General features: G+C 41.7%; 1 protein-coding gene across 2 annotated transcripts in view; it reads left to right on the top strand.

The window, feature by feature from the left end:
* Positions 1–25,718, top strand: part of MEGF11 (multiple EGF like domains 11) — a 179,122-nt gene that overhangs the window by 107,893 nt on the left and 45,511 nt on the right. For both annotated transcript variants that reach the window (XM_065734083.1, XM_065734082.1), the window contains exons 7-10: positions 2,847–3,021; positions 22,312–22,432; positions 23,961–24,124; positions 24,526–24,628. In XM_065734083.1, the coding sequence (XP_065590155.1) occupies positions 2,847–3,021; positions 22,312–22,432; positions 23,961–24,124; positions 24,526–24,628 (563 nt within the window). The remainder of the gene's footprint in view (positions 1–2,846; positions 3,022–22,311; positions 22,433–23,960; positions 24,125–24,525; positions 24,629–25,718) is intronic.

The raw sequence follows: 25,718 nt of genomic DNA, 5'->3' as shown, positions 1-25,718 counted from the left end.
CCATCCATTAAGAGATACTTCTCCAGAGGAGCTGTTTGTGTATTTTCATTTCAGCTCAGTGGTGGCATGGAGAAGTACCTTACATATGCAACCTTCTGTCCTGACAGAACACTGTGTGCACCTGGAAAGGTACAGTTAGAACAGGAGGGGAAGAATTATACAAATCACATTTCTAATTGTGTGTCCTATTCTTTGCTTTAACAACTTTACCATTAACAGTAATTTTAATGCAGCTAACATGTAGTTCACTGGGTAGGCTGGATACATAGTTGTTTGGATGGATGACAGATGAATTTCCTACCTATGGTAGGAATGAACACAGAATGAAAGTTTACAGCATACCCATAGAGCAGGAGAGAAACATTTCTAACTCACTCGTATATGCATTCACGCACTATTTTGTATCACATGTATATAGCAGAGCATAACTCTGCTAACTTTAACTAATGGAATAATCCACACATACCAGAATATTAAAAACAGTAATAGAAACTCACTATTTAGTGACTTCAACTGCAGATCTCAGAAGGGTTTCCAAAGGAAGAAAGCCATCATTTTACAGATGGAAAAGATGAAGTACAGAATTACATGGCCAAGATTCACTGGCAGAGTCAGGAATAGAACAGCTGTCTTCTGAATTTTGGTTAAGCATCTAAATTGCAGCTATCTTCAAGTTAGCACTGCATCTGGGCACCTTAATTGTCAGATGGTAAAACCATCCTTTCTTCAAAGGAAAGATTACATGAGCAGAATCCCACAGATACCCCAGGGTTTTCCTAGCTCATAGCCTTATGATGAAGTAGAAAGGGGCATGAAGAGGGCAGAATATGATCTTTTACTGGACCTTGCTGTGGAGTCCATGACCCTTTTTCCCACAAATTCTTGTGCAAAGACTCTTTGGTTCATGCAGTGCATGTTGGGATGATATTAGTCCTTAATAAATAGCTTGCATCCCATGCAAAAAAGCTGTCCATTTGGATGAAGAAAGCAGCCTGGGAGTAGAAATTCTTACTGAGCATAGCATTTTCAATTGAATTGTTATAGACTGATTCAAACTGCCATGGTCATATATTACATTTGAAAGATTTAATTTAGCAAACAGATGCAGTTCTCATGGAACCACATGATACATGCAGTAGTAGTGAAAACAAAGAAAAGAAAATCCACTCCAAAACGTTTCTTTAATGTTCAGCTTCTTCTCCTATTAGGTAATGATTAATAGACACAGAGGGGAAAAAAAGGAGCTTTTATTATTTTCATCTAAATGTTAAGAGGTGCTGTGTGAACAGCCATAATTTCAGGGACTGCTTTGTCAGAAGAATTTCATGGATAGTAGTTTGTTAAGCTGATGAATTGTTTTAATTACTCAGTCAAACACCATTTATGATGAAGCACATGACACTCACAAAATCTGATCATTTTTAGCTGCAAAAGTATGTGACTAACCTCTCCTACCAGTAATTGCCAGAAACTTACCTGAAAATTACATGAGGCTTCCTTGAAAATTAACATATAGGATATTAATTTTATAGGTGTAAAGAAACGTATTTAGTCATGTTCGCAGTATTAAACTGTAGCTATAAATAATCATAAAGCAAAATAAATCGACTCTATGAAGCAAAAAAGCAGGAGGCAGGTCCAGAGAGAGGTACCACTTTGCAGAGCTCAATCTTTCTTGTTCTGAGAATAATAGAAAAAACCTGGCTTGTGGCAATATTCTTTCTCATCTCTCACCAAGGGCCAGACAGTACTACTGAAGTGCACTCTTGTAGTGCAGCAGCCCCTGGGGCAATCTGAGCTCTCAGTGGAGCCTCGCACACCCAGCTGACCTCCCACAATAAGTGCTGCTTTGCCAAAGATCAGATCCCTCTCTATCCTCTCCTCCTTTTTCCCACCTTCTCATAAACCACCTCACCTCCCCAGCCTAGGTGTTACCCTGTGCTCACCTTCCTACAGCCTAGACACAGCCACGTCCCCACACCAGCACTTTGCACTTCTCCAGCCTCCCCTTCCTGCTGCAGAGGGAAGTTAGTGCCCTAAACAAACCTGGGAGATGCTCTTTCTGTTCACAGAAGAGAAAATTGTGAATGGTGTTTCATAGCAGGAAGAACAAAGGGATAAGACTTCACCTCCGAAGATGTCTTCACTAGAGCTGCCACAAGTGTGCAATTGTCTGAATAGAAGTGAAAGCCTGAGGACTCATGGTGGGCAGCAGTGCTCATTATTCACCAAATAAGGGAACCTAACTCTTTTCCCTGCGCAGCTGAAGTTTAGTCCCAGGGCTCCTGTTGACTCCTGCCCTGAATAAATGCTTTCTCAGGCTCAGGTAGTGATCAGTTCTGTTCACTGTAGCTGAACATTCCCTGCAGAAGTATTTCAAGGGGCATGTTTCCCTTCCACGTGCTTTCCTTTCTACCTCTCCCTCCCGAAAAGTTCTGCTGAGGTGCCAGAGCTGTAATCCATTGGAATCTTTCCTAACTGTGAACATCACTAACAGAGTGTATTTCACACCAACAGTATGGCACACACATCGTGTGTAATGTGATCCACGTCAGTAACCAAAGTCACATTGGTCTGAGAACAAAAGCATAAATGTAATGGGTGCAGTGACTGCTCCAAGATGTTGGGAAGTGACCTGCAGACTGGTACTTAGCACAATGTTCCCTGGCTGCATTTCCCAATTTGTGTGGCTGCTTACATTTACCATCCTGAGCAGTCCCCAGGTTTGTTCTGCTCTTGGTGAGACTCGCTGGCAATGCACTTGAAATGTTCTACTGCAACGTCCCTGCAGCTTATAGACGGTATTTTGCGTTCACGTCTCACTAATGTCTGCCTGTCTTCATCAGCTGCCATCCATTGTCTGGAGAATGTAGCTGCAAAGCTGGCTGGGCTGGACTGTACTGCAATGAGACCTGTCCCCCCGGGTACTACGGCGAGGGCTGCCAGCTGCCCTGCTCCTGCCAGAACGGTGCGGACTGCGACAGCATCACTGGGAAGTGTACGTGTGCACCAGGATACATGGTGAGTGAGAGCTGGGGGTAACGGGGCATGGCATGAGGCCCCTGCAGAAAAGTAAAGATTTTAATCTCACTCCAAATAACATTTACTCGAAAAGTGGCCAAACACAGGTTGCTCTTCCCGTTCCTGTTGTAAGTCTGGCTAATTCTCCTTTGCATAGTGTCAACATTTTACTTCTGGTTATTTATTTAACATCAGTATTGTAAGTTCGTTACTGTTGTAAGCATAAAGACATGGTTTCCTATCTTACATTCTAAGTCAAGATATAACAAAAAAGATGTCAGATTACTGTCTGCCTAGAAAAGCAGAAAAAGAATTCTCTTGGCCTTTCAATATGTTCCTTGTCAGTCACACTGAGATTTTAATAGATGAAGATTTTTTTTCTGTTACAAATAATAGAATAATTTATGTCTTTTCCGAGTACGTATGGCAGGTGTCTCTTACCTGAGAATCAGAAGGAGCCTCAGACACTCTGTGGTAAACAAGCATTGTATTTTATAGATGAGATATAAAATGGCTGAAGAAATCAGCCACGATGAAACAACAGAAGGAAAGTATCCTGAGGGACAGAATCAAATTCCACATTCATGATTTCCAGGCTGCAATATAAAGTGTTAGGATGTGGATCCAGGTGTCCAGTCCTGCTGCAGCTGGGCTCATGGAATTCTTGCTAGTAAACCTCTTGGTCAAGGTATACTCCACCCTACATTCACCTATGAAGCACTTCTTTCACTTTACTTCAGAAGCACACCATGGAGAGCAGATCTGCTGACTGTCTTTAAGAAACAGTGCTTCCTAAAGAAAAAAAATATTTTCAGGAGAGAATTCTGCCACAACTTCACTAGCAGTTGTCTTTCTCTCTTTTATATGAGTTATGGCTTACTGTCATCTTTGTTCTCTGCTCCATGTCAAAACAAAAAAAAAAAAAAAGGGAAGAAAAGAGTTTGAGGTTTGATTCCCTACTTGTTTACACTAATGGAAAACAAGAATTTGTTCTGTCTGTACACCAGTGGTACACACAAGTATTAGAATAGAGAAATGGATGAAGGCAGCAGCATGTAAGTAACAAATGCAAAATAAAATGATATCAATATCCTCTTTCTTATCTGGAATGCTGCTCAAGTATGCAGCACGAGAATATTTTGGGACCCTTTAGTGTATACATGTAAAAAACCAACACTGTTTGTCCAATATATGTAGCTCCAAGACAGTGTTATTGCAGCCGTGAAGCCTGGGAAGGAAGTTCCTATTGCATTGCTTCAAAATAATATTTAATCTCATAATAAAGAGCTTTCTTGCATTGACATTTAAACAGCTTGGTTATTGAGGATAGCTCTATAATCACTGAAGCATATTTAGGCATTAGTATCATTGCTCTCTCATAATATACTATAATCTCTGGCAATTAGTCCATGAGGGGAAGTAAAGCCTTGAAATTGCTAATTTATTGCCTCTGAAGCATATTTGTCATTTGTATGCATGCCAGATGACTTGAGTTGCAATAGTTCTTTCAAATGCTAGAGAACACAGGCTGTAAAGAAGACTTGACAGGAACCTTTCCTTCCTGCCCTGGAATGGCCATGTTGTGCCGCGCTGCTCTGCCGCGTGGGCAGGGGAAGGTGTCAGCACTGCAGCCCGGCACAGCCTGGGGAAGGGTGGGACATGTGCCACGGGGTCAGCACCCACTCAAGTCTTGAAGTGCCTTGTCTTAATTACATGCTCAAGACCGGGCTTTGTCTTCGAGTATGCGCGCCTGCCTCTTGCTGAGGCAGTGGGGAGCTCCGCCTGCGGGTAGAATTTTGCCCTTGATTTCAGCTAACCTGCGAGCAAGTGCAGTGTCTGTTCTTGACTGCAGGATGTCTCTTCTGGCAGCACTGACAATAGAGTGATGCTAATGCAGAACTGGGCAGAGCTAATTATTCAGAAAAGCCCTAAATGAATCCCTCTTGATTTTTAAAGCATGAGGCTTGGCCAGTGCAGCTATAGGGTCAGAAATCTTGACATATGTTTGGAAAGCATAGAGTGAGATCAGCATCTTACGTTACATAGAAACATGGGAGCTTATATAGCAGAGCAGGGTGATGTGTTTTTTAGTAAGGGAGAAGGAAGAGGGCATAATGAAATGTAGGATGCAATTGCAAAATATAATTGCAAAGGCATAGGGATTGGACCCATAGGACTTTGGGATTACTGGATGGCTAGAAAACACAGTGACCAAGAAATTACAATCTCTTCCTGACAAAGCACTCCTCCAGCCCACTTGTCCTGCACAGATGGCTTGTCTTTTAACAGTGCCCTGCCTCCGTTGTGTCAGGGCAGCTGGGCTGGGTTTCAGAATGAATCATCTGCGATCACAGCCAAAACAGGGACATTTTGTTGGGATGCAGAACAAGCCACGAAAAACACAAAGCATCTGGTCACCTTTATTAAATGTATTAAGTGGAAAGGCAGCCACCCCATAGGTTGAAATGTACATGTGCAGAGCTCTTAATTTTTTGGAAGCTAAGCAGATTCAAGTTTTAAAATGGAAAGGTACATTGTAGCTCAGAAAAGAATACATTATTTATTAGCTTTGACATTTCCAAAAATTCAAATGCCAAAGCTAAATATTGGTGAGCTTGCAGTTTTCTATAGAATCTCAAAACCTTTTATCTCTTCTTCTCTTTTTTTTTTAACGAACACATCAGGCCAGACTCATCATTCAAGCTTGTATATACCTAGCTCCAAAACCAAAATGCACTGGTGTCACGGTATTATTGGGTACCAGTATGGGTTATTTGTATGAGTTTCTGAAACAACCGTGCTCAAAGTGGGGAATTGCATTGTTGTAACTGTAGAAGCAGGGGGTACACTCACACTAGGGAAGTGCATTTATTTAACTGCAGACACCACATGTAGTTCTGCCTGAAGAAGAAACTGAGAAATTAGAATGATCCACTATTTTAGCCAAAATAGTGATTGAGGCGGCCTATGTGACAGTGAAACTGAGATAACAGGAGCAAAGGAGGCACAACAGAATCTGTCCAAGAATCTTAGAGCACACCTGGAGGTACTCCTCATATGCTCTGGCAGAAGAGTCCGCACTGTTGTGAAGACGGTGCTTACTGCATCTCACTTGTGGCAGGAGGTTAAGGGGTTGCATCTGTTTAATTAAGATGAAGGGAATCATCGTGCTAAGAATACCAGTAAGGGCAATGGGGCACTTCTCTGAAACTTGTATTTGTTAAACATTTGAGGATTTCCTCTTTGTACTCTTGTGATGAATTGCCAATAATGCTTTTCTGAAAAGTGGTTTTGAAAAGCCATTCTGCTGCCATCTCATCTGTGGCAAAAAGGAATCTGATAAAACACACACAGGGATGACTCAAAGATTACCCTTAAAATGTAGACAGGGAAATTCTGGACAGGTGGAAATTGGATCCTCTCTCCTACACACAAATACTCCTTGCAATAAATTCCAGGGATGCAATTATGGGGGCAGTGAGAGGAGTTACGCTACCTTACACCTCCGTCTCCTGAATTCTGATCTCAGATGCTCTTTTACAAGTCCTCTGAATTCTGTTATACTGTGAGAATGTAAAAGAAATCAGGATTTGGCCTGTCCTCTCTTCTTTTGTTTTTGGTTCATTGAATTTTGTTCCCATAATTCAATAAACGTGTTGAAGAAGGCCAGAGAATATGAATTAAGTATGACAGGAGACCACAGGAATCCTGACCTTCTGTCTCACAAGGAAATCTTGAAACCAACCCCCTGCACATACCTATCATCTTTCTAGCTACTGAAATCATTATTGATGCTATTGAAATACAACTAGGTTCACCTTCTCCATTGCACAGCTAATTGCAACTTCCTTGAAAACAGGAGCTCTCCAGAGACTTCATTCTACGATGCACCTCTGTTTCTTTATGGATGCTGTGTTTTCTTCCTTTGAAAAATGTGTTTAACTTCAAATGCTTTCATTCTGTCTACTGTGGCAAGGAATTAGGTAGTTAAAACATTTCTCAACCCAGGACACTAAGAAAACTTTAACACTTATCTGTGGAATGTGTGGTCAGCTTTACTTTGACAGGCACTTAGGTCTATATTTCACATCTAGATGACAGAACTTATATTACTTTAAAGACTTCATCTATTTATGCTGCTAGTTTTTGAAGACCTGTCTGCTTTTATTGAACCCTGCATCCTGGCAAGCAAAGCTTCCAGTACTTCATCACCAAAATGAAAGAATTCATTTTGACGTTTTTCTGTTCCTTGACTATATTGGTAGATCCCATGGAAGCTGATCCCTGTATCCCACGGTGCAGGAAGGGTTGGAAACTACAGGAGAGAGAAACTCTTACTAGATTTTTCAGCTTTTGGAATGTCACTTGGATTCATTAAAACTTTCCAAGATGAATCCCAATTCTGTACATCTGTTGTCATTTGCATCTTTTGTTGACATTGCATCAAAATTGCCTTTCAAATATATCCTTATGTAAGTGCTTATGTATATATATCCTCGCTGAGCTCAGTGAGAATCTGTACACTCAAAGACTGAAACACAGGCTTAATTTGAGTCTATAAATACGAATTTTGCCTATGTGCCAGAGTTCCTCAGTGTAATTCTTTCTCTGCCACGGGAGTACAAATTGCTTCCAACACGTATGCCTGCCTATTGGACTGAGAATCAGCCTCTGTAATTTAACCATGAACAATTGCTCAAATACTTAGTAAAAAGAAGTGTATACTGTATTGTTCCAAACACATTCAAATGCATGGCAAATGTATAGCAAACTTTCTAAGAGATAATCTCTCAGTCAGTACAAATAAATGCAGTCTCAGACCAGTCTTAGTCTGCCCCGTGCCTACCCAGTGAGTAAACTGACCAATTTACTCTTCTGCAGACATGAGGAAGATTATAATTTTGTTTTACCTATGGAGGTCATAGGGAACTTAGAGGTACAGTCTGTTGAATATTCCAGCTGTGGCTGGCTTCCTTCTGGCACGTCCCATGTTCCTTGAAGAAGGCATACAGGAGAGAAGAAACAGTCTTTCCTTCTGTATTAAAAAAAAATTAACCTGCTGTCTGGTCCTACACCTTTAAAATTCTCTCTTTTGCCTAAAAGAATTAAAAAAAAAAAAGAAGAAGAAAAAAGAAAGAATAAAGAATAAATAGAATGGGGCACCTTATCTTATCTCCAGTTGAATTTTCCCTGAAGGACAAAAATCCCACGTAGGTCTGAAGGAATTTAAAGAATCAATGGCTGTGGGTGTTTTCTAAACACTCAAGGTGATAAAAACAACTTTATCAGAATATTCCCTCTCTTCTACATATTTGCTTTCATCTTTATTCTGAATGCATCATCCTTCACCACTTCAGAAAGGAGCAGGAAAAATGAATGAGGCTTCTTTCTCTCATAAGTCCCTGGTTTAGTTATAAAGTTATTTTATAAATTTCACAAAATTCTTAACATTAAAAAATGAACCTAAGGTTGGAGATAGCAAATCTGTTTTGGGGGCTTTAACTCATTTAAATGATCTGTTTCTCTTTGAGATAATTCCAAATGTACTTCAGTGGAAGCTCATTGCTGAGCAACAGGGCACCTCATCAAAAAGGTTTAAAAAGAAGACGAGGGGAAAAAATCTTCAATAGAGCCCATGTCCTTTTATCCTTGATTTACCAAGCATATCAGTTACCCCCCTTTGTTAAGAGCTCTTTTCATTTGTACGTATAAAATAAATTCAGCCATTCTATCAGGATGTTCTTGTTACCAATCACCAGTATAAATTTTACTTGCTGTAGGAGGGGAAAAGGTTTTCTGGCACAGCAGTTGTCCAATTAGCTGGAGTATTACAGGCAACAAGAATAGTTTGCCCAGTCTCATTTCATGAATTACTTAGACTCATAAGGAGGACACGTTTTCTTCTCGCTGATTTCCTATTTTATTCATAATCCAATGTTTCAAAACCATTGAGAATGGCCAGTAGTAGTGGCAATGGGAATGAGAAAAGGCACACATGCTGTGCAGGTGGGTTTGAGTGTGGGTTGTAATTTGGAGTTAATTAGTAATTAATAATGAAAACAACTCAAGTTTTCCTATACAAAGCAGAACTAAAAAAAGCCTTGTTTTCCACACATTTATGTGCTTAGTCCTCTGGATTTTCCTATCCCACGGCAGCAACCTGTCTCTGTCCGGTTCCCTGTGACATGTTAGCTAGCAAAAGATGCTCAGCTGATCTCATGGACACCAAACTGACACAATCCCCTCCCTGCATAATGAGGTTAAAGGTACCATGCATCATATTCCCTGTGAAGGAATGGCATTTGCCTGAGCCAAGACTGAATATTAAGGTAGAGCGTAATGTGAAATTCTGTTTAAAAATTGAGGATGTAACTGTGTTCTGGGTTGAGTGGGTTGGGTTGAGTTAAAAATGATATTCATCTTGTGCTTGAAAAGTGGCTGAAGAGAAAAATGCTATTAACCTTGGAAATATAAGCCACCATAATGGAGTCCAATCCACTGTACTATGTCTGTGTGCTAGAACTCCCTTTCCTGGTTCTGGTCTTTTTGGAATATATTCTCCTCAGAATGTGCATTTCCTTAGTGGCTTCTAGATGAGACAAGTCTGAAAACTCATCTGATAATTTTTTAAGCATACAAAAAACTTCACAAGTGTATGTGGAACAAGCAGCAGATCTAAAGCAGGCAGCAAAAAACACTTCTGCTCCATTCAGCCTAATTAAGGGTGAGCTGGAAATTTTTTTTCTTGAAATGAAAGAACTCTCACCACCTTGTTGTATGGAAGGTTTTTCTCTATCAGCTGTGCTGCAGCTGGAAGCTGTGAGTTTATTAGCATAAATCAAAACATCACATGCCCCATGTTTTGGTTCATTCCTCACATAAATAGAGATGGTCAGGAGTCACTTGTACCTATCTCAGGTTTTGTGTACCCCTTTTTGTTGGCGACATCTGAATTGTCCTACCTGTTTCTGTATGCATACAGCAGTATATATTTATGTGCATAAAATAGTTGTACTTTTGTTTTTGTAGATCCCAGGGAGTAAAAACAGACGATAGAGTTTTGCATCCCTAGGCTACCAGGTCTGATCCAGGCCAGGTCAGTACAGATTGAAAATTATCTTCTCCTGGCTGTGCAGCGGCCTGCATGAAATGACTTTGGTCTCAATCCAGCTCCCTGTGGATAAGTATGTACATCACAAACCCCATTTCTGTCAGCAGTGACTGGCAAATTCGCTGGCAGACTGAGCCATTTTACCATTTTACCTTCACAAACCATTGCTTCAGGTCAGGCTTGGTGGCGTGACTGCGTGATCCATTTCTAAATCCCCCACAGGACGACTTCCAGGGGACAAAGTGTGGGTACTTTGAGCTTTCCAAAGGGCACCCTTCATAAGCACTGCATTCAACCCAGATTGTACTGCATCTTTGTGAAATGGCAGGTGCCTTTCTGGAAAGTCAGTCCACTTCTGGCCTGCTTCATGTAGGCTGGGAAACAATGAGCAGCACCACGGTGCGATGGAACGGGTTGCAAGCTAAACCCAATATTTCAATAGCTGCTCACAAATGGATTCTTCTGGCTCTGCTATAGGAGAAGATATCCTACATTCAGAACCCAACAGGGAAGGTCATTATGGGGAGACCACCTGTGTATTCCCAGGCTTTCAGAGTAAGCTGCTCCCCTATTGATTTTTATATCAATGATCCAGGTGCTTGCTGTCTATTAGGCTTGCTGGTGTTCTCCCCCTGGAGCTCCTATTGACCAATTAGACATTTCTGCTGGAGCAGTGGCAGCCACAGCATTTAGGAGCCTGTGTTTTTCTAAACCCTAACGGCATTCATGTGAGCAGCTGGCTGCATGAGCCATAGTGAGGGGTCTTCTCTCACTTCAGGGCATTTGTTGTATGCTGAACTATTGTACTGGTGTATTTAGCAAGGTCACTGGATGCACAAGACACAGTGGGTCTCCCTCCGTTGTGGAAGCTGCATCCTTTTCTTTGAGATCAATGGATTTTTTCTTTTTTGATATAATTTTATGAACTACTATTTCATTTTGCTTACTCTCTCTTATCTGTGTATAAGCTCCAGAAGTTTCCTGTGAAAGCTCAAATTCTCCTTTGTCAGCCCACGTTTACCTGAACACCACTGCTGGTTTCAATAGGATTGTCCCAGATGTACGAGGGTGGAATTTGTCTCGGTGACTGCCTCTGCTAATGAGAACTGATTCAGTTACACACAGTGTGTATAATTTGATAAGAACTGTAAACAAGTCCCAGGTCTCTTCCACTTTCTTCTTATATTTACTTTTACTTCTGGGCTCTGCTGCAGTTTTATTTACCTGAATAATTCCAAAGTTTTCATAAGTGGGTCCAAAGGAAGCAGCTTCATGTAGAAACCCAGAATGTCTCTGTCTTTGTTATTAGTTGACATATTTCCTGTATTTTATCCTTAATTGGCGATGTGACGGTGTCAAATTGCATTTCTGTTTCTGTAGCCTCATTCATTGTCACTGGAGCTCAGCATCATGTTCAGACTGAGTCATTTGATCTGAGTTTTGCAGAGGAATAAACTGCTTGCCAATAGCAGTGTCTCTTTCCATCTATTAAGCTTATAAATGTATACAGCCTTAACCACACTGTTTGTGGATCTGTGCATAGAAATGCTGGTAGCTGAATTTCTTGGTAGTTCAAATTGCAAATGAACTTTATTAAAGCCACCTAAGTGTAGGATTTAAGTCACCGGTTCGCTTTGCATTTTATTTTCTGTCTAGCTACAGTGCAGAAGGATGAGTGAAGTTTTATCCTTTAAGATCAGACATGTATAAGTGGAAAATCCGCGTGTGCTTTTTATGCCGAAGAGCAACTGAACTACTAACAGATACTGGCCTCTTGGTTTTGGTTTTTGGTTTTAGGAAATGTGTGAAAATTTGAAGAGGACATCTGTTCCTCTGCTTGTCTGTGATTGCCAGGTTATTTAGCAGCTTTTCAAAAGCTATGTCACAAACCTAATTAGCTTAAAGTTGACATGGAGTGTTATTCATTTCATACCATAAAGCATCTTTTCCACCTATGGGGATGGTTTCCTTTTTTTGCTGTTGTCCTTCCACATGTGGATGATGCAGCTCAGAACCCACGTCAGCTGCGGGTGTCAGCACTGTCAGCCCGTGCTCACCTCCCACAGCACTGCTTCTGTGACTTCAGAGCCCTTAGCAAGATAGCAGCTGAGGATAGCTGCTGCATACAGCACACTTAACTCCTCCTGGATTCGGTCCATCCAGTCTGCGTGGCCACGAGCTCGGGCATGCACTGATGTGCTGAACTTGGGCAGCTCCTGCTGCAGGATGCAGGTCTCAGCTAGTGGTCATACTGATCAGTGCAGGCAGAGTGCATGGAAGGGAAGTTTCAATGCAGGGCTGTGCTTGGGCATTGTTGTTATAGTGCAGCTATAACAAGAATAAGAATTCTGAAAGAAAGTTTGTGAATAGTGCTGAACTGTTGGGGACAGCCAAAGAGTAATGGGAAGTCTGCAGAATGGATTCATGCTACTGGATGACTGGGCAAGACAAAAGTGTTCAGAAACACAAAGTAATAGACAAGGGGGAAATAATATTAAGTAAATACACAAAAAGTGAAAATCTAATTCAATTACTGCCATTCGGGGAAAAAGATCAGGTAACCACAGTGGATAGTTTTCTAAAAAGCTTAAATGAGTGCTCATTGCCAGTGAACAAACCAACCAGCCCAGAGCACCAGACAGAATAGTTGGAATGACCAGGACAAGAACAAAACAGGAGAGAAAAATGTTTTTGTGCTATTGTATAAATCCATGATATATCTAAATCTCAAATGACTGCGTGCAGCTTGGCTGATTGCTGCTTATAGAGGATATAATGGAAGTAGCAAATGGTGACAAAGATCATCTTTTATATGGAATAGCTTCTATACAAAGAGTGACTTGATAAACTAGAACTGAGCTCAGAAAACAGATGGCTGAGGAGGGATTTGATAGAGATCTATGGAACTGTGGATGGCGCATAGGACACGAACGAGGAATGATTATTTACTATTTCTAATAACACGGGAACAAGGGGCAACCAATTAAATGATTGCACAGCAGGTTTAAAGACAAAGATAGTGCTTTTCACAGAATGTGTAATTAAATTGTGAAATGGCTCCCATAAAATGAGAATAAGAGAGTGGGATGAGTTTGCTTAGAAAAGGGGTCACCAAGGGTAGGTATGTGAGAGGTCCCTTACATCACGGGGAGGAGGTAGAAGGAATGCCTGTTTGCCATTTATCACAATGTAAGAAGCTTCCCAATTAAAACCAGGCAGTGGTTTGAAGCAAACAAATAAACATAATTTCTCTCCTTTGTATTTATAATTAAACTGTGGATCTTCTTGCCAGAGGATGTCATATAAGCTGAAAGTATAAATGATACCTTTTGTTCCCTGTTTTTGCTGATGTCCTTTGTGCAGAGTTGTTCAGACTTGTCAGCCTGAGCCAGACTTATTACTGCAAAAATGTTAGGAGGCCGCAGCGATTCTACAACGCAGATCTTGGACGATGCCACTCAGACAGAGCAGGAACCATCTCTGATTTCCAGGCAAGGGTACTCCCATTAAACAACTGGTACAGAATTAGCCAGCTCTGAACTGCACTGAAGTGCTTCTCCATATTTCAAAATGGCTTGGGCTTCTGTTGCCCACTGTACAATCAGATCAGCCTCCAAGCTGATCTGTTCTGCTCACATTTGGGAAAGAAAATGATGGAAGTGCACATAGTGTGTCAGAATCTTGTTGGCCAGTTGGCCCTAACTGGTGATATGAGGGGATATGAGCTGCCTCGCACTGAGCAGGACGAAATGAGCTGTTCTGCTCTAGCAGGGTGTATCCTAAACAGATAGAGAAACAGAAAATGGAATGGCCAGGGCAGTTTCCTTTTCTCTGGATCCCACATAATTTGTAATGATGCAGCTACATGTAGTGAACAGTGGTGATGGCTCAGAGGTCTCTGTGCCTCCCAGACTGGTTCTGGGGGGGGGCAGGGGCAGCATCAGGTCAGGATTATCCCTTTTCCTTACCACAATGATGACTCCAAATTTCTCCACCTAAAAAAGCAGAAGAAAACTGAGCTTTTTTAGTCTTCAGCTGTAGTATTCAAGGACTGGTTCTGTCCCACAGCTTGGACACAAGTAGCTTGTGGAGCACATCTAATATATGCTTCTCAGGCATTTAAATATTTCCCACCAACTTGAAATAATCCACGTTATGCCTGGGTCATTTTACCTTTTGGGACATGTAGTGACATGCCCATGTTTTTTGGAGCATTTTAGAATGGCAGCTGATTAAAGTTGATTATGGTAGCAGCAGTGAGCCCTGCAGATGTTTGATTCCATGTAACTTCCCCAGAGCTAAGTTTAAAATATCCTGCCTCACCTGAATAAATCTAAAATGGACCTATTCCAGATTTAAATTGCTTGAACTATCACAGGACCTGGTTATCCAGCTGGCCCCATAATGTATTGTAGTAATCCTCCCAATACAGACATGATTGACCTGCCTTGATAATATATCTTCCCATTAACTCAATCTAAACCCATGTATTATAGATGTTTTCATTTCTCCCTGAAATATCTGTTCCATAAACAATCTCCCCAGCTCCTCTGTGAACAGAATTAGGAGTTTGTTTTAGCACTTTGCCCTCACATAGCCAGCTGCTGGGGCTGCCCGAGCTCTGTGCACCCATCTGATTTAGCCTCCAACGTGTTTTTTGTCCTCTGCGTGGCTCTATTGCTTGTACTCCATTACAGACTGCCTGGGGGAGGCTGTCCTCTCAGGTATATCACCGTCTCACCAGGCGAAATGTCCCAAGGAAATGATGTAGGAGTTGTTTCACCCAGTCTAAATCCAATCTTCTATTTTTGGAGAGGTCCCTCCTGGATAAATGTGTTTTGTGATATTTTATTAGGTGAAAAGTGCTGACTGTATTAAAAAATCTTGTTCAGAGGTTGATGATCATCTTTTTTACTCTCCATACTACTTTCCTCGTGAATACATTTAATTATATGAGGCTGCATTCATTGCCTTGCTGCCACTGCAGTGCTGTGCAGTTAAGGTCTAAGTACTGAGCCAGGCAGATATTCAAGTGCTGTAAAGTTAGTCTCGATTTTTTATTTTTTTTTGGCAGCAAGTGTTACACTGATTTACAGAGTGGGGGTCTTCCTGCTCTCTTTATTGAAGTCTCTTTCTTATTTTAATGCCCATATTTAGGTGGCTTGAACAGCAGGAATGGATTATTTTAATTGCAGATAACTGGCCGATATTGGGCATATTTTTAGTGCAAACTAGAAAACTGTTCCCTTGTGCTGAGGGGGATTACAGTGCTCACTGACAGAAATCCAGCTCAGGCTTGCTGTTTAGTATGGAAAAATCCATCTTTTTAATGAAAGTTTTATTTGTATTTGTTTTCACTTCATTTCGTGGAACCAAAAAAAAAAACAACCCCAAACCCTCATGAAACTGGGATTTGCTGCCTTTGTTCTTACAGAGTGCTGCTGTGTTATTAGCAGCTTTACTGTGGCAGGGCATGGTTCCTTTTGGATATATGAGCATGGGGAGCTGAGATACTGGAGGAGGTGAGTGGTGGGGTTCTGTGCACCCTCCGCCTCAAAAGATGAGACCCACCTTGCACACACAGCCTGATAGTTTTTCCACGTGTGTTTACTGCATGTGCATCATGCAGGGATGATGAAACCCCTCTTATGCCTGGAAGGGTGCGATGGGGGTGGGTTAATGGTTGGACTTGGTGATCTTAGTGGTTTTTTCCAACCTTAGTGATTTTATGATTCCACGATTCATTCCAGTTCTTCACGCGCAGACATGGTGCCCACACTGAAAGACTGCACAAGGTCTCCAGTCTTGACAGGTACACATTATTCTCCAGGTGGCCAAAACCCAATCAGAGCCTTTTCTAAGCTGTGTCCAAAGGCTTCCCAGGTGCCTGCTCCGTGTGATGGGAGGTCCCTTCTGGGCAGCGGGAGAGCAGCTGTTGCTCAGAAACCCACACAGCTCGGGGAAGACTAGGTTGAGTCGTCCTTATTTTTGAAGCAGAAATAACCCAAGTGTACTGTTACTGTACCTTGGCTCAGTTCTGGGGATCTGCAATGGAAAACAGAAGAACCAGGACAGGAGAACACCAGGCTTATGAGCCCGGAAAGGAGAATCTGGCTCAGGATTTTTTCACTGAGGCGGTAATATCTGTTATGCCAGTAGCAGCCCATGGTAGAGTCCACATAGAAATCCACCAAATTCAGCCTTATTTTGTACGAAAGATTTGGAAAGTAACGAATCATAACTGCCTTTCAGGTTATCTGTGCTCCCCTCATAGCCCGTGCTGTATATCAAAGGCTTTGGCCATAACCAGTGAAATGAAATTGGCACCTTGGATTCAGATCTGCTGGATTTGTGCACGTGCATGTCATCTCTCCGTGTATTTTTAGCAAGATTGAAAATGCATTTTATTCTACTTATCTTTTTAATTCTGTCGAGTAAAACATTTATAATACTTTTAGTTCCTAATCTATATGACAACCATTTCTCGTGTGCATGTTTTGCTGAATACTTTTGATCAAACACCAAATTTAAGAATTATTATCAGCATGACTAATTTAGAACTTGGCATTTACTGTGAAATTTACTGTGTTCATTACCATATTAGCACAAATTCTGAGGTGAAATAAAATGCTGACATCCATTTGTATAAATGTTTGTAAATCACTGGAAGATTTTAGGAAGAAAAGCCATAAGTTCTTCCCACAACCAAAGGTAGCTATGCTTAGTCCTCGTGACATGTCCCAAGTTTTATGGTATCCACAGAGGACTGGGATGCCACCAAAGTGCAGACTGGGAAAAGTTTTGCTGTTGACTATTGGAATGCTTTATGATTTAATTTAGGACTTCAGCATTCAGGACTGCAAAGGGCCTTTGGATGAGTGATGAGCTTGTGACTTAAAATGTCACTTTTTAAGCATAAGAAGAGCTCCTTCCCTTTCTACTTTGCTCCATCTTCTTCCATCTCCTTCCATAAAAGGGAATAAGAGAAAAGGAGACTGAATAAGGTCATCAGTGGTTTCATTGTGCCGTTTTAGATGTGTATCAGATTCTAGTGCCACTACATCATGTAATGTTAGGAAATGGGCAGAGAACATTTGTCAGTTCTTAGTAATGCTGATTACCTGCAAACTGAAAGCCTCGCTTGTACGGGGCACAAGGTCCTTCCCCAAACTTTTTGCTGCATTATATCGTTAGCACCAATAATAGCATCTGCAGGGAGTAATTAGTAACACCCAGAGGGGAAAGGAATTCTGCCAGAGGACATCATTATGTCTGGAAAACTAAAGATGCTGTATAGTAAGGTCATGAATAAATTGCTTGAGCTGAGGGTAGAGAATAAGACCAGTAAAAGTACAAAGTTTCCAACCGCTGCTGATGCGCTTATGACGAACACGTTAATTTGCACTGGAACACCATTAGGGAAATTAGTTTGTTCTGCCAGTTTGTGCTGCTGGATACCATATGTTTACCTTGAGGGAATGTGTGTGGAGAACCACTTTGGGTTAATGGTAAATGTCACAATTAAATAAGTAAATATACAGAAGTGTATCTGTGACCTGCACCGGTGCACAGACACTGTACCAGCACACCGGTGCGCCACGTTCCGTGTGTGCATACAAATATGTACTTTCATGTACTAAGTCCATACTGATCAGCTTATCAGGACATACAGACATCAGGTACAAACAGCACCTGCATCATTTTTCTCTCTGATCTGTTTACATGTGCATCCATACGGCCATGCCCCGTGCCCTTTCCATTCCATCACTGTGAGCTGGGTGTGCTGAGCTTACCCTGCTGCTGGTGGCAGTGCTAATTCACCTGGCACAACGCATGGCGAGGGGGAGAGCAGGTCAGATACCAGATTAAACACCTCTGCTCAGGTGGAGTCTATCCCGATTACCAGAAGGTCTAATAATCTGCACAGGTGCTGAGGGTTTGCAGCACCTCTGCAGATTAAACTTTAAGAACACTCAGCCCAACCTGTCGCAGAGGTCTTTATCATGCAAACTTGACGCCAAGTTCAATAACAGTCCTGTTAGTCTTCTGCATTGCAGAGGCCTTGAAAAATTGATTTTCTGTTTTGCCTCTGACTTCAGTGGAACCAGCTTTCAGCCCTCCAAGGCAAATTTATTCCTGTAGATTGCAGCTATTTCTGAAATTCTTAATTTAATGTCCTCAAAGAGTCAAACTTTCAGAGGGACCAGGCATGGCTGCGGGCTTTGCTGGGTGCTGTTGACCACTGCTGTATTATTAACTCCTCTTAAAGTCTGAAATTCCATCCATTTCCTTTCTAAATGCATTTCAAGGATTTAAAGTCCTGATCCAGAACATACAAGTCTTTTTACTGAGGAACAGAAAATAATTTTAAAGATAATTGGCCATTGTTTGCAACAGCAGTGTGTGTCTAGCAGAAACAAGCAATCTGATCCTTACAGTTAATGTTGTTAGGGCAACATTAATCCAGTGGAAACACTTTCTGAAGTGGCCAGGGCTTGTTAACACAGCCAACACCTAAGGCAGCAGTGTGTCTTTAAGCTCCACTAATATTGTACAATAATAATTTCTGAGGAAGAAAATCTTCACCTCTGCCTGAACAGAAACAAGACATATTATTGACTGCCATCCGGAAAGATGTATGCTCTGTCCCTCATGAGTCTATTAATATTTGATGCTGATGGATGTGAGCTGGCAGCCTGAGTTATTAATGGAGTTTGGTTCCTTGGACCTAACCCTCAATGCACAGGGGAGAATTAAGAATAACAAGAATTGTGTGCCCAGTCCTCTCCTGATACCGGATAAGTCTGTCATTTAGTTTTAGCATCAATTTGTTAATATTTCTGAAGTACTTAAAGTTATGAAAGGTCACAGAGGTGGTGTTAGTTACATTATTGGTGCCATTCATTTTGATTTAAAGCTGACTTTTTAGGGTTCCTGTGACCACAGATCCCCACCTGTACCTTTGCTAGGTTAGGATACTTCCATCATATATGGATTTCAGACAAGAAAAGGCTCACTCCTATTAGCTTCTGAGCACTTGGGTAGAGGTAAGGGTTACCCTGACTTCAGTAGAGCTGAGATGCCATCCAATGGCTTTGGATTCAAAGAAGAGGGCAGGAGCATGCTGCTTCACACAGAGTGGGGCATTTCCTAGAAATGTCCCTGATCCATCACCCAATAAAGGGGAATTTGTCCACAAACTGAGTCATATTTGTTCACTGAAATCAGTAGGTAATATATCAGATATATATTGGATATATATATATATATCAGAGATACATTTTGATAAACTGGAAATGCTAAGGGAAAATGCTGACAGAAATGAAGCACTGTTGAAAGTCTCTGATGTCCATATGGATCATTCTGACTTGGAAAATAGAGATGTGAAATATCAAGTTATTTATAGCTGGATTTCTTAATATAGCTTTAACATTTTCAGGGGTATATGTTTGATTGAATTATCTGCTCCTTGCTATCATGTATACCACATCCAGACATTTCACTACTCTCATTAACCTCCTGATCTTAACAGAAAAAAAAAGAAAAAAGAATAATCAACTTAAGAAGCACAGCTGTTGATTAATTTTACTAAATAGGATAGAAATATAAAGTACCATATTGCGAGATTGAAGATTCAGTGCACAACGTTTAAAATCACTTTAATAGAATATATAACTCATTAACAGCTGGATAGACAGATACTGCAGCATTATTCACTTGGGCAGGTGGTGAGAGGGAGGTGGAATTTACATATCTTTAACGGTACCTGAATGCATTTAATTTCATAGGTCATTCTCCCAAATCAAGTTCAAAATGTTAATAACAGGGTGTGCATTTATAATTAATAAAATCTTAGAGCCAGTGCTATAGTTCAAGTGCATTTTCCTCTTATGTAATTAAGAAGTTAAGTGTGTTTGGCAGTTGTCACTCAGAGGGTTCTGAAGGTCTCACTTGTCAAGCCCAGAGACAGCAATCTCATTAAGCCAGTTGTGTTGTCCGTTAAGGTTTGTTTGCAAGCTAAGGGCATAGAAGGAGGACAGCCAGAATGACCAACCTCGGGTAGTTCATAAAGTACAGTATATTAAAGTAAGTGCCAAAACTCAGAGGTGTTTTGAGTTAGGAGGAAACATCCTGATGCTTATCTTGTATATGGAACTGTTCCTTCAGCACGGATGAGTTATCTTACCCATGTCTGAGTGTCCTCTGTGCAGAGTGAGCATCAGAAACAGGTGAATCTGCCATGCCCATGGTCAGGGTGTGCCTGCCCACACCACCAAGGACATCCACCACCGCAGAACCCAGTGCTTCTGCTGCCTCCCATGGCCCAGGTCCTGCTGTCTCAGTCAGTCTGGCTCCCAGGGGAATGTGTTTGCTCCGCATCGCTCTGCGCTGCTTTCCTTTTCAAAGACATTTTCTTTTACTCCTCAATCACTAGTTCAAATCCGGGTAAGGTCAGTTGTCATAGAAATTACAGCAGTGCCAGCAGTCCTGTGCTGTACATGAAATGAGTTGGGAGTTCCATTCACACAAGATACAGCTTTCTAAGTGGCACTAATTGGCTGTCTAATTGTCACACATAGGAGAAAGGCGGAGGATTGATTAGGCGTGGAGGCTGAATGCCCCTCTGCCATCCCGCTCACACTGGGTTCCTGTAGCTCATTCTGTAGGCATGCTGGCAGGGTAATGAGGGGCAGCATGCTTTGGATTTTCTGGCTGTCAAGACGGCACCTTTTACAGCCAGTCCTTTCCAGGGGAGCTTGTTTTACTCCACCAAGGTCAAAGACAGCATCTTTTACAAACACCGCTTTCACTCAAAAATCAGGGGCTCATAGGATTCACTTTTGAGCAGCCCATATTTTAACCATTTCTTTTACTTCTCCCTAAACTGAAGTTTATAGTATAAAATAGGAAGGGTCCTACTGGTGCTACACAGAGCTGCTGCAACAAGCACCAAGGGTTCAAGGTGCTCAGAAATCTGCTCATATTTCCTGTTGCCATCTCAGTGTCTGATGCTGTGATGTACAGGCTCCTGGAGGTACTTGCCATGACATAAGGAAGATGACATTTTGTGCGTTTATCTCCTGATGGATGGATGCTCCTATCACACAGTGAAGCCTCTCACCTGCAAAAATACATTTTAAGCAATATTTTTTCCCTAGAGCTATGATATAGGTCACACTCTGCAATGTAGTTACTGTTTAACTTTGGAGCAGGGTTGCTCTCTCTGACATAGGACTAAATTATTACCGTTTAACTCACTGGAGAAATAAATGTTGGAACTCATTTGTGCTGTGAAAGTAAAGACTACAAACTGAAGAAAATGGAGTAAATATACCTTACATATGCTAACATTTGTTGGTCAGACTATGGGGCTCGGTGTGTAGGTCTCACATTTTAACTCCCTTGTTGCATCAGATGAATGACATTGGTAGAGAAATGTGCCTCTGCTTTCAGCCATGGGGTTTAATCAGTACATACAGAGTGCCATCATTTAATGGTGACATTTTCTGTATTTCTGTAACATGTTAAGTATTTATCCTCCTCTTCCTCACTTGCCACACACCTAAAGCAGAAATGGGACAGAGTCTGATTCAGTGTTTTGCTCTGTTTCTCCTCTCTCTGACATATGTGTCACACCTTGTTCAGCATTCTTCCCGGTGTCACCAGCTCATGCAAATCTGCTGAAAACAAATGCAGGTACCAGCTATGCACCACAAAGGTCTAATGCACATGCCATGTAAGTTTTCCTCTCTGCCAGGCTGTGGAAGATGAGCATGCAGGAGATCCTTCAGCTTTTAAACAACCATGTTCTTAGAATATATTTTCCAGGAAATGCAGAGCAATCTTTGCATGGTTTCAGACTGTATATTTTGTGATTAGTGTTTCATAAGTGATGTTTTGCTTAATGATCCAACATCTGTTCTAGGAGGTTTGTTTTTGTAACTTACACACCTCCTGCTGAATGAACGCCAGAAACTTGTCCCTTTCCTCCAAGTCAATCAAGGCACTAATTGCATCATAATCACGGGAAGCAGCAGTGACTGCTGGAAGTGCTGAAGATTCAGCAATCAACTCATAACACTCTGCTCACTGTTTCGAAAGAGAAAGCCTCCCTGTGCAGAGATGGGAATTTCCTGAGTTTAGATTTCTTTAGCTGACTATTTCTTTCTGGTTTGCAGGGAGAGGACTGCACCATTACCTGCATGGCAGGAACCTATGGTACCAATTGCTCATCAGTCTGTAATTGCAAAAATGATGGTGCGTGTTCCCCCGTGGATGGTCTGTGCATTTGCAAAGAAGGTAAACAAAATTCACATTTAACAGTCGTCTACAATTTGGCATCAGTGCTTCTCCCCTTCTAAAGTGGCACAGCTGTGCAGTCAGTAACTCCACTATTTATTTGTGCCTGTTGGTAATTCAGTGCTCTGCAACAAGAAACAAAACTCAACAAGGGCCTGACTGTATGTTTTGTCTCTGCCCTGAACAAGGGCCAGGCAGGAGCAGACCCCAGAACAAAGTGTGCCTGCAAGACCACAGCTCCTTTCCTAAGGAAATGTGAAGCAAACACCACTCTGGGGTTCTGCAGTGGGACTATTTTTTGCTTTTCTCTACCTATCTCCTCACTGCCCCATTTCTCCAGGACTCGGCAGCCACATTTGCACCTCCATGCCTAGAGCAACACAGCTGGGCAAAGGAGCATCCTCCTTCCCACCCTTTCTACACTCCTGTGCACTGCCAGTGGGGTGAAGCTGGCTGGTTGCCATCCTCTGGTCATGGTGATGGCTCACCTATCTGCAGGTGTCCCCTGTCCAGCATGGGGCTGAGGACACGGCTGTCCTTTGTCTGGAGAAGCAAGAAGTCTTGTGTGTTCTGGAGTCTGCAAGGATCACCGGTTTTTGTCCCAAGTATATGTCCATAATTCCTACATGTTCTCAATAGTGACCCGTGTTTCCACTTGGGAGATCTTGTACACCCTGTAAAGTGATATCTCTGATTTTCCCTGTGTAGCTCAGCCCTCCCTCAGGACACCAACATGAGCTATCCTGTATGGCACACGTAAGCCTAAAGCAGAAGTGAGGCAAACAGCAGTAAAATCTGGCATTTCAAACATGAATTAATGAATCACTGTAGAACCCCATTTAATGAGGGTGTATAAACCATGAGTTACTGCTCAACTCCATTACATGCAGCTGCGACGTAATGAAAGCCATTGTGGGGCTGGTCGTTAAGACTTGAGCCTTAATGGTTAGAAATGATGGCCTTGGTCTCTCTTTCTTTTTTTTTTTTTTTTTTTTTTGGGGGGGGGGGGGTGTAATAGCCTCTTTATATTAAAGAGCCTTCTCAAAAAAAAAAAAAGAAAAAAATGAGGTAAGAAATAAACAGCATCGAATGGCAAGTGTCTTGCATTCAGCAGGTCTCCAGCAGACATTGCTGTACTCTCTTGCTGCCCGAGCAGGTCCTAAAGAGGCATCAGACACATCAGCCTGGCCAGCAGCCACACAGAGATACCCACACTGCCCTTCTCCACCTATTGATGTTGGCAGAGGAAGCTGGGAGGTCATAATCAAAGGACCAATCTTTGACCCCATGGTTGGTGTCTTAATTTACACCAAGATCAGGAAGAAACTGGTCCTAGAATCAAAGAGCTGCAGTTTGCAAGGTGCCTTTCTTGTCTCTTCTGTTCTATGATGTGCAGAAAAAAGGCACAAGAGCTGCCTGGAAAACGTGATGCACCTTTGCACGAAGTTTTAAATCTCATTATGAAAAAAATTCATTATTTTTTCTGTGAAAACATGACAAAATCTTTTTCTCTCTGAACTTTCTTTAGGGTGGCAAGGAATGGATTGCTCTATTCCATGTTCAAGTGGAAGTTGGGGTTTTAACTGTAACCAGACGTGTTATTGCACAAATGGAGCGGCCTGCAGGCCAGCTGATGGCTTCTGTCTGTGCTCCCCTGGCTGGCAGGGGGACTACTGTGACCAGCCATGCCCCGTAAGTGTAAATGGGATGGTCTCACATCCCCTTTTAAACCATAGGCCACATAGCTCTCGTAATCACACAGTGGATCAGTATCTCATTTTGTCCGTGGGTATCTGAAGGAAATCACGTATAAATGACAGATTGCAGTTCGAGCAATCGAGTCGATGTATTGCCTTTTGCACTATATTTTATCAGAGCTATTGCAATGTTATCTGCATTTTCTTGAACATCATTTTTTAAATTCTCATTTGATTCTATATAGAAATTTTAGGCACTGAGTTGTTTCTATTTTCTCTGTATGTTAATTTAAAAAATGCGACTCAGCATTAGGAGGGACATGATAGATGATTTTGCACATTTTACAGCAAAAAAATGATTACTGAGAGTCTTTTTTTTATTTATATTTTTGGAAGGATGGAACATATGGTCTTAATTGCAGTGAACGTTGTGACTGTAACCACGCAGATGGGTGCGATCCTGTCACCGGTTACTGCTGCTGCCTTGCTGGCTGGACAGGTAAAATGAGCAACTATATAAAGCCTGGGATTATTTCTGTTTGTTTGTTTCTTTGTTTATTGCTGTTGGTTCAGTTACAGCACTGAATTTCTGACTGCAGAATTATAGATAATGGACTGAGACAAGCTCAGCTGAATTTACCCACATTTAAATCACTCATGATAGTGACAAAAATTGGCATTTATTAAATTTGTATTCAAATTAGTTGAAGTTGGCTCAAAACCTGGAGCCCAGATGTTAGCCTACTGTAACAAGAATGCTCAGGAGGGATGTAGACTGAATGGAAATCCTGCAGTGTTTTTCTCCTTGAATGACCTTTTCCATGGGGGTTTTGGTACCATAATGAATCCTGTGGCCGTTGTACATGCAGGTAGGTGCAGTCTGGATGCTAAGAGTCAGGGCAGCTGCTCCATCGTACAGACCAGTTCTGTCACAAACTGTTGTCTTCATGCCCTTTTCCCATGCTTCCTGTTGCACAGAATGGGAGTGGTGGAGCGCAGATTAATGCTGGTTTGACAAAGAATTCTCATGATTACACAGAGGCAGAGAGAAATCTTCAGTGAAGTCTGAAAGTCCAGGTTGGAGACCTCAGTACAAACAGCCCTGCACTTGACTCCATCTGATATGTCTCATTGCTAGCTTTTGACAGCTAACATAAACAGCAGTGGGGGACAAGTTATTGATCCAACCAATATTTCACACTTAGATGCCTAAAATACGAGTTAATCTCCCCCTAGCTCTCTGGAGAGTCCCTGGAGGGAAATAAGCTTATATTCTTGCCTGTATCTGCAGAGCCACCAGCAGCACTGGCAGTCAAAATGCATTGGTATTAACAGCATTCATTTGGAAAATTTAATTGTTTTTGAAACCAAAACAAGTTGGAAGAAGGTACAGAGCAAGGCATGCTCACACAGCCAGCATCTGGGATGCTGTTACCTTACACCTTTAGTTAGGCCTTAGACCAATGCATGTCCTCCATTACTAGTGGAAAGAAGCAAAAGCAGTGAAATTAAGTTTTTACTTTACAGTGAAAAACATCTTTTTAGAATTAAATAAAGAGAAATATATGAATTTCTTTTACAGCAGAGTT

The sequence above is a fragment of the Cyrtonyx montezumae genome, unplaced genomic scaffold (genome assembly GCF_038088225.1).
Source record: "Cyrtonyx montezumae isolate F1298 unplaced genomic scaffold, pur_monq_1.0 scaffold_17, whole genome shotgun sequence".
Classification (NCBI taxonomy): Eukaryota; Metazoa; Chordata; class Aves; order Galliformes; family Odontophoridae; genus Cyrtonyx; species Cyrtonyx montezumae.
Note: the sequence above shows the minus strand (reverse complement) of the source record. Positions and strands in the feature narration are given on the sequence as shown.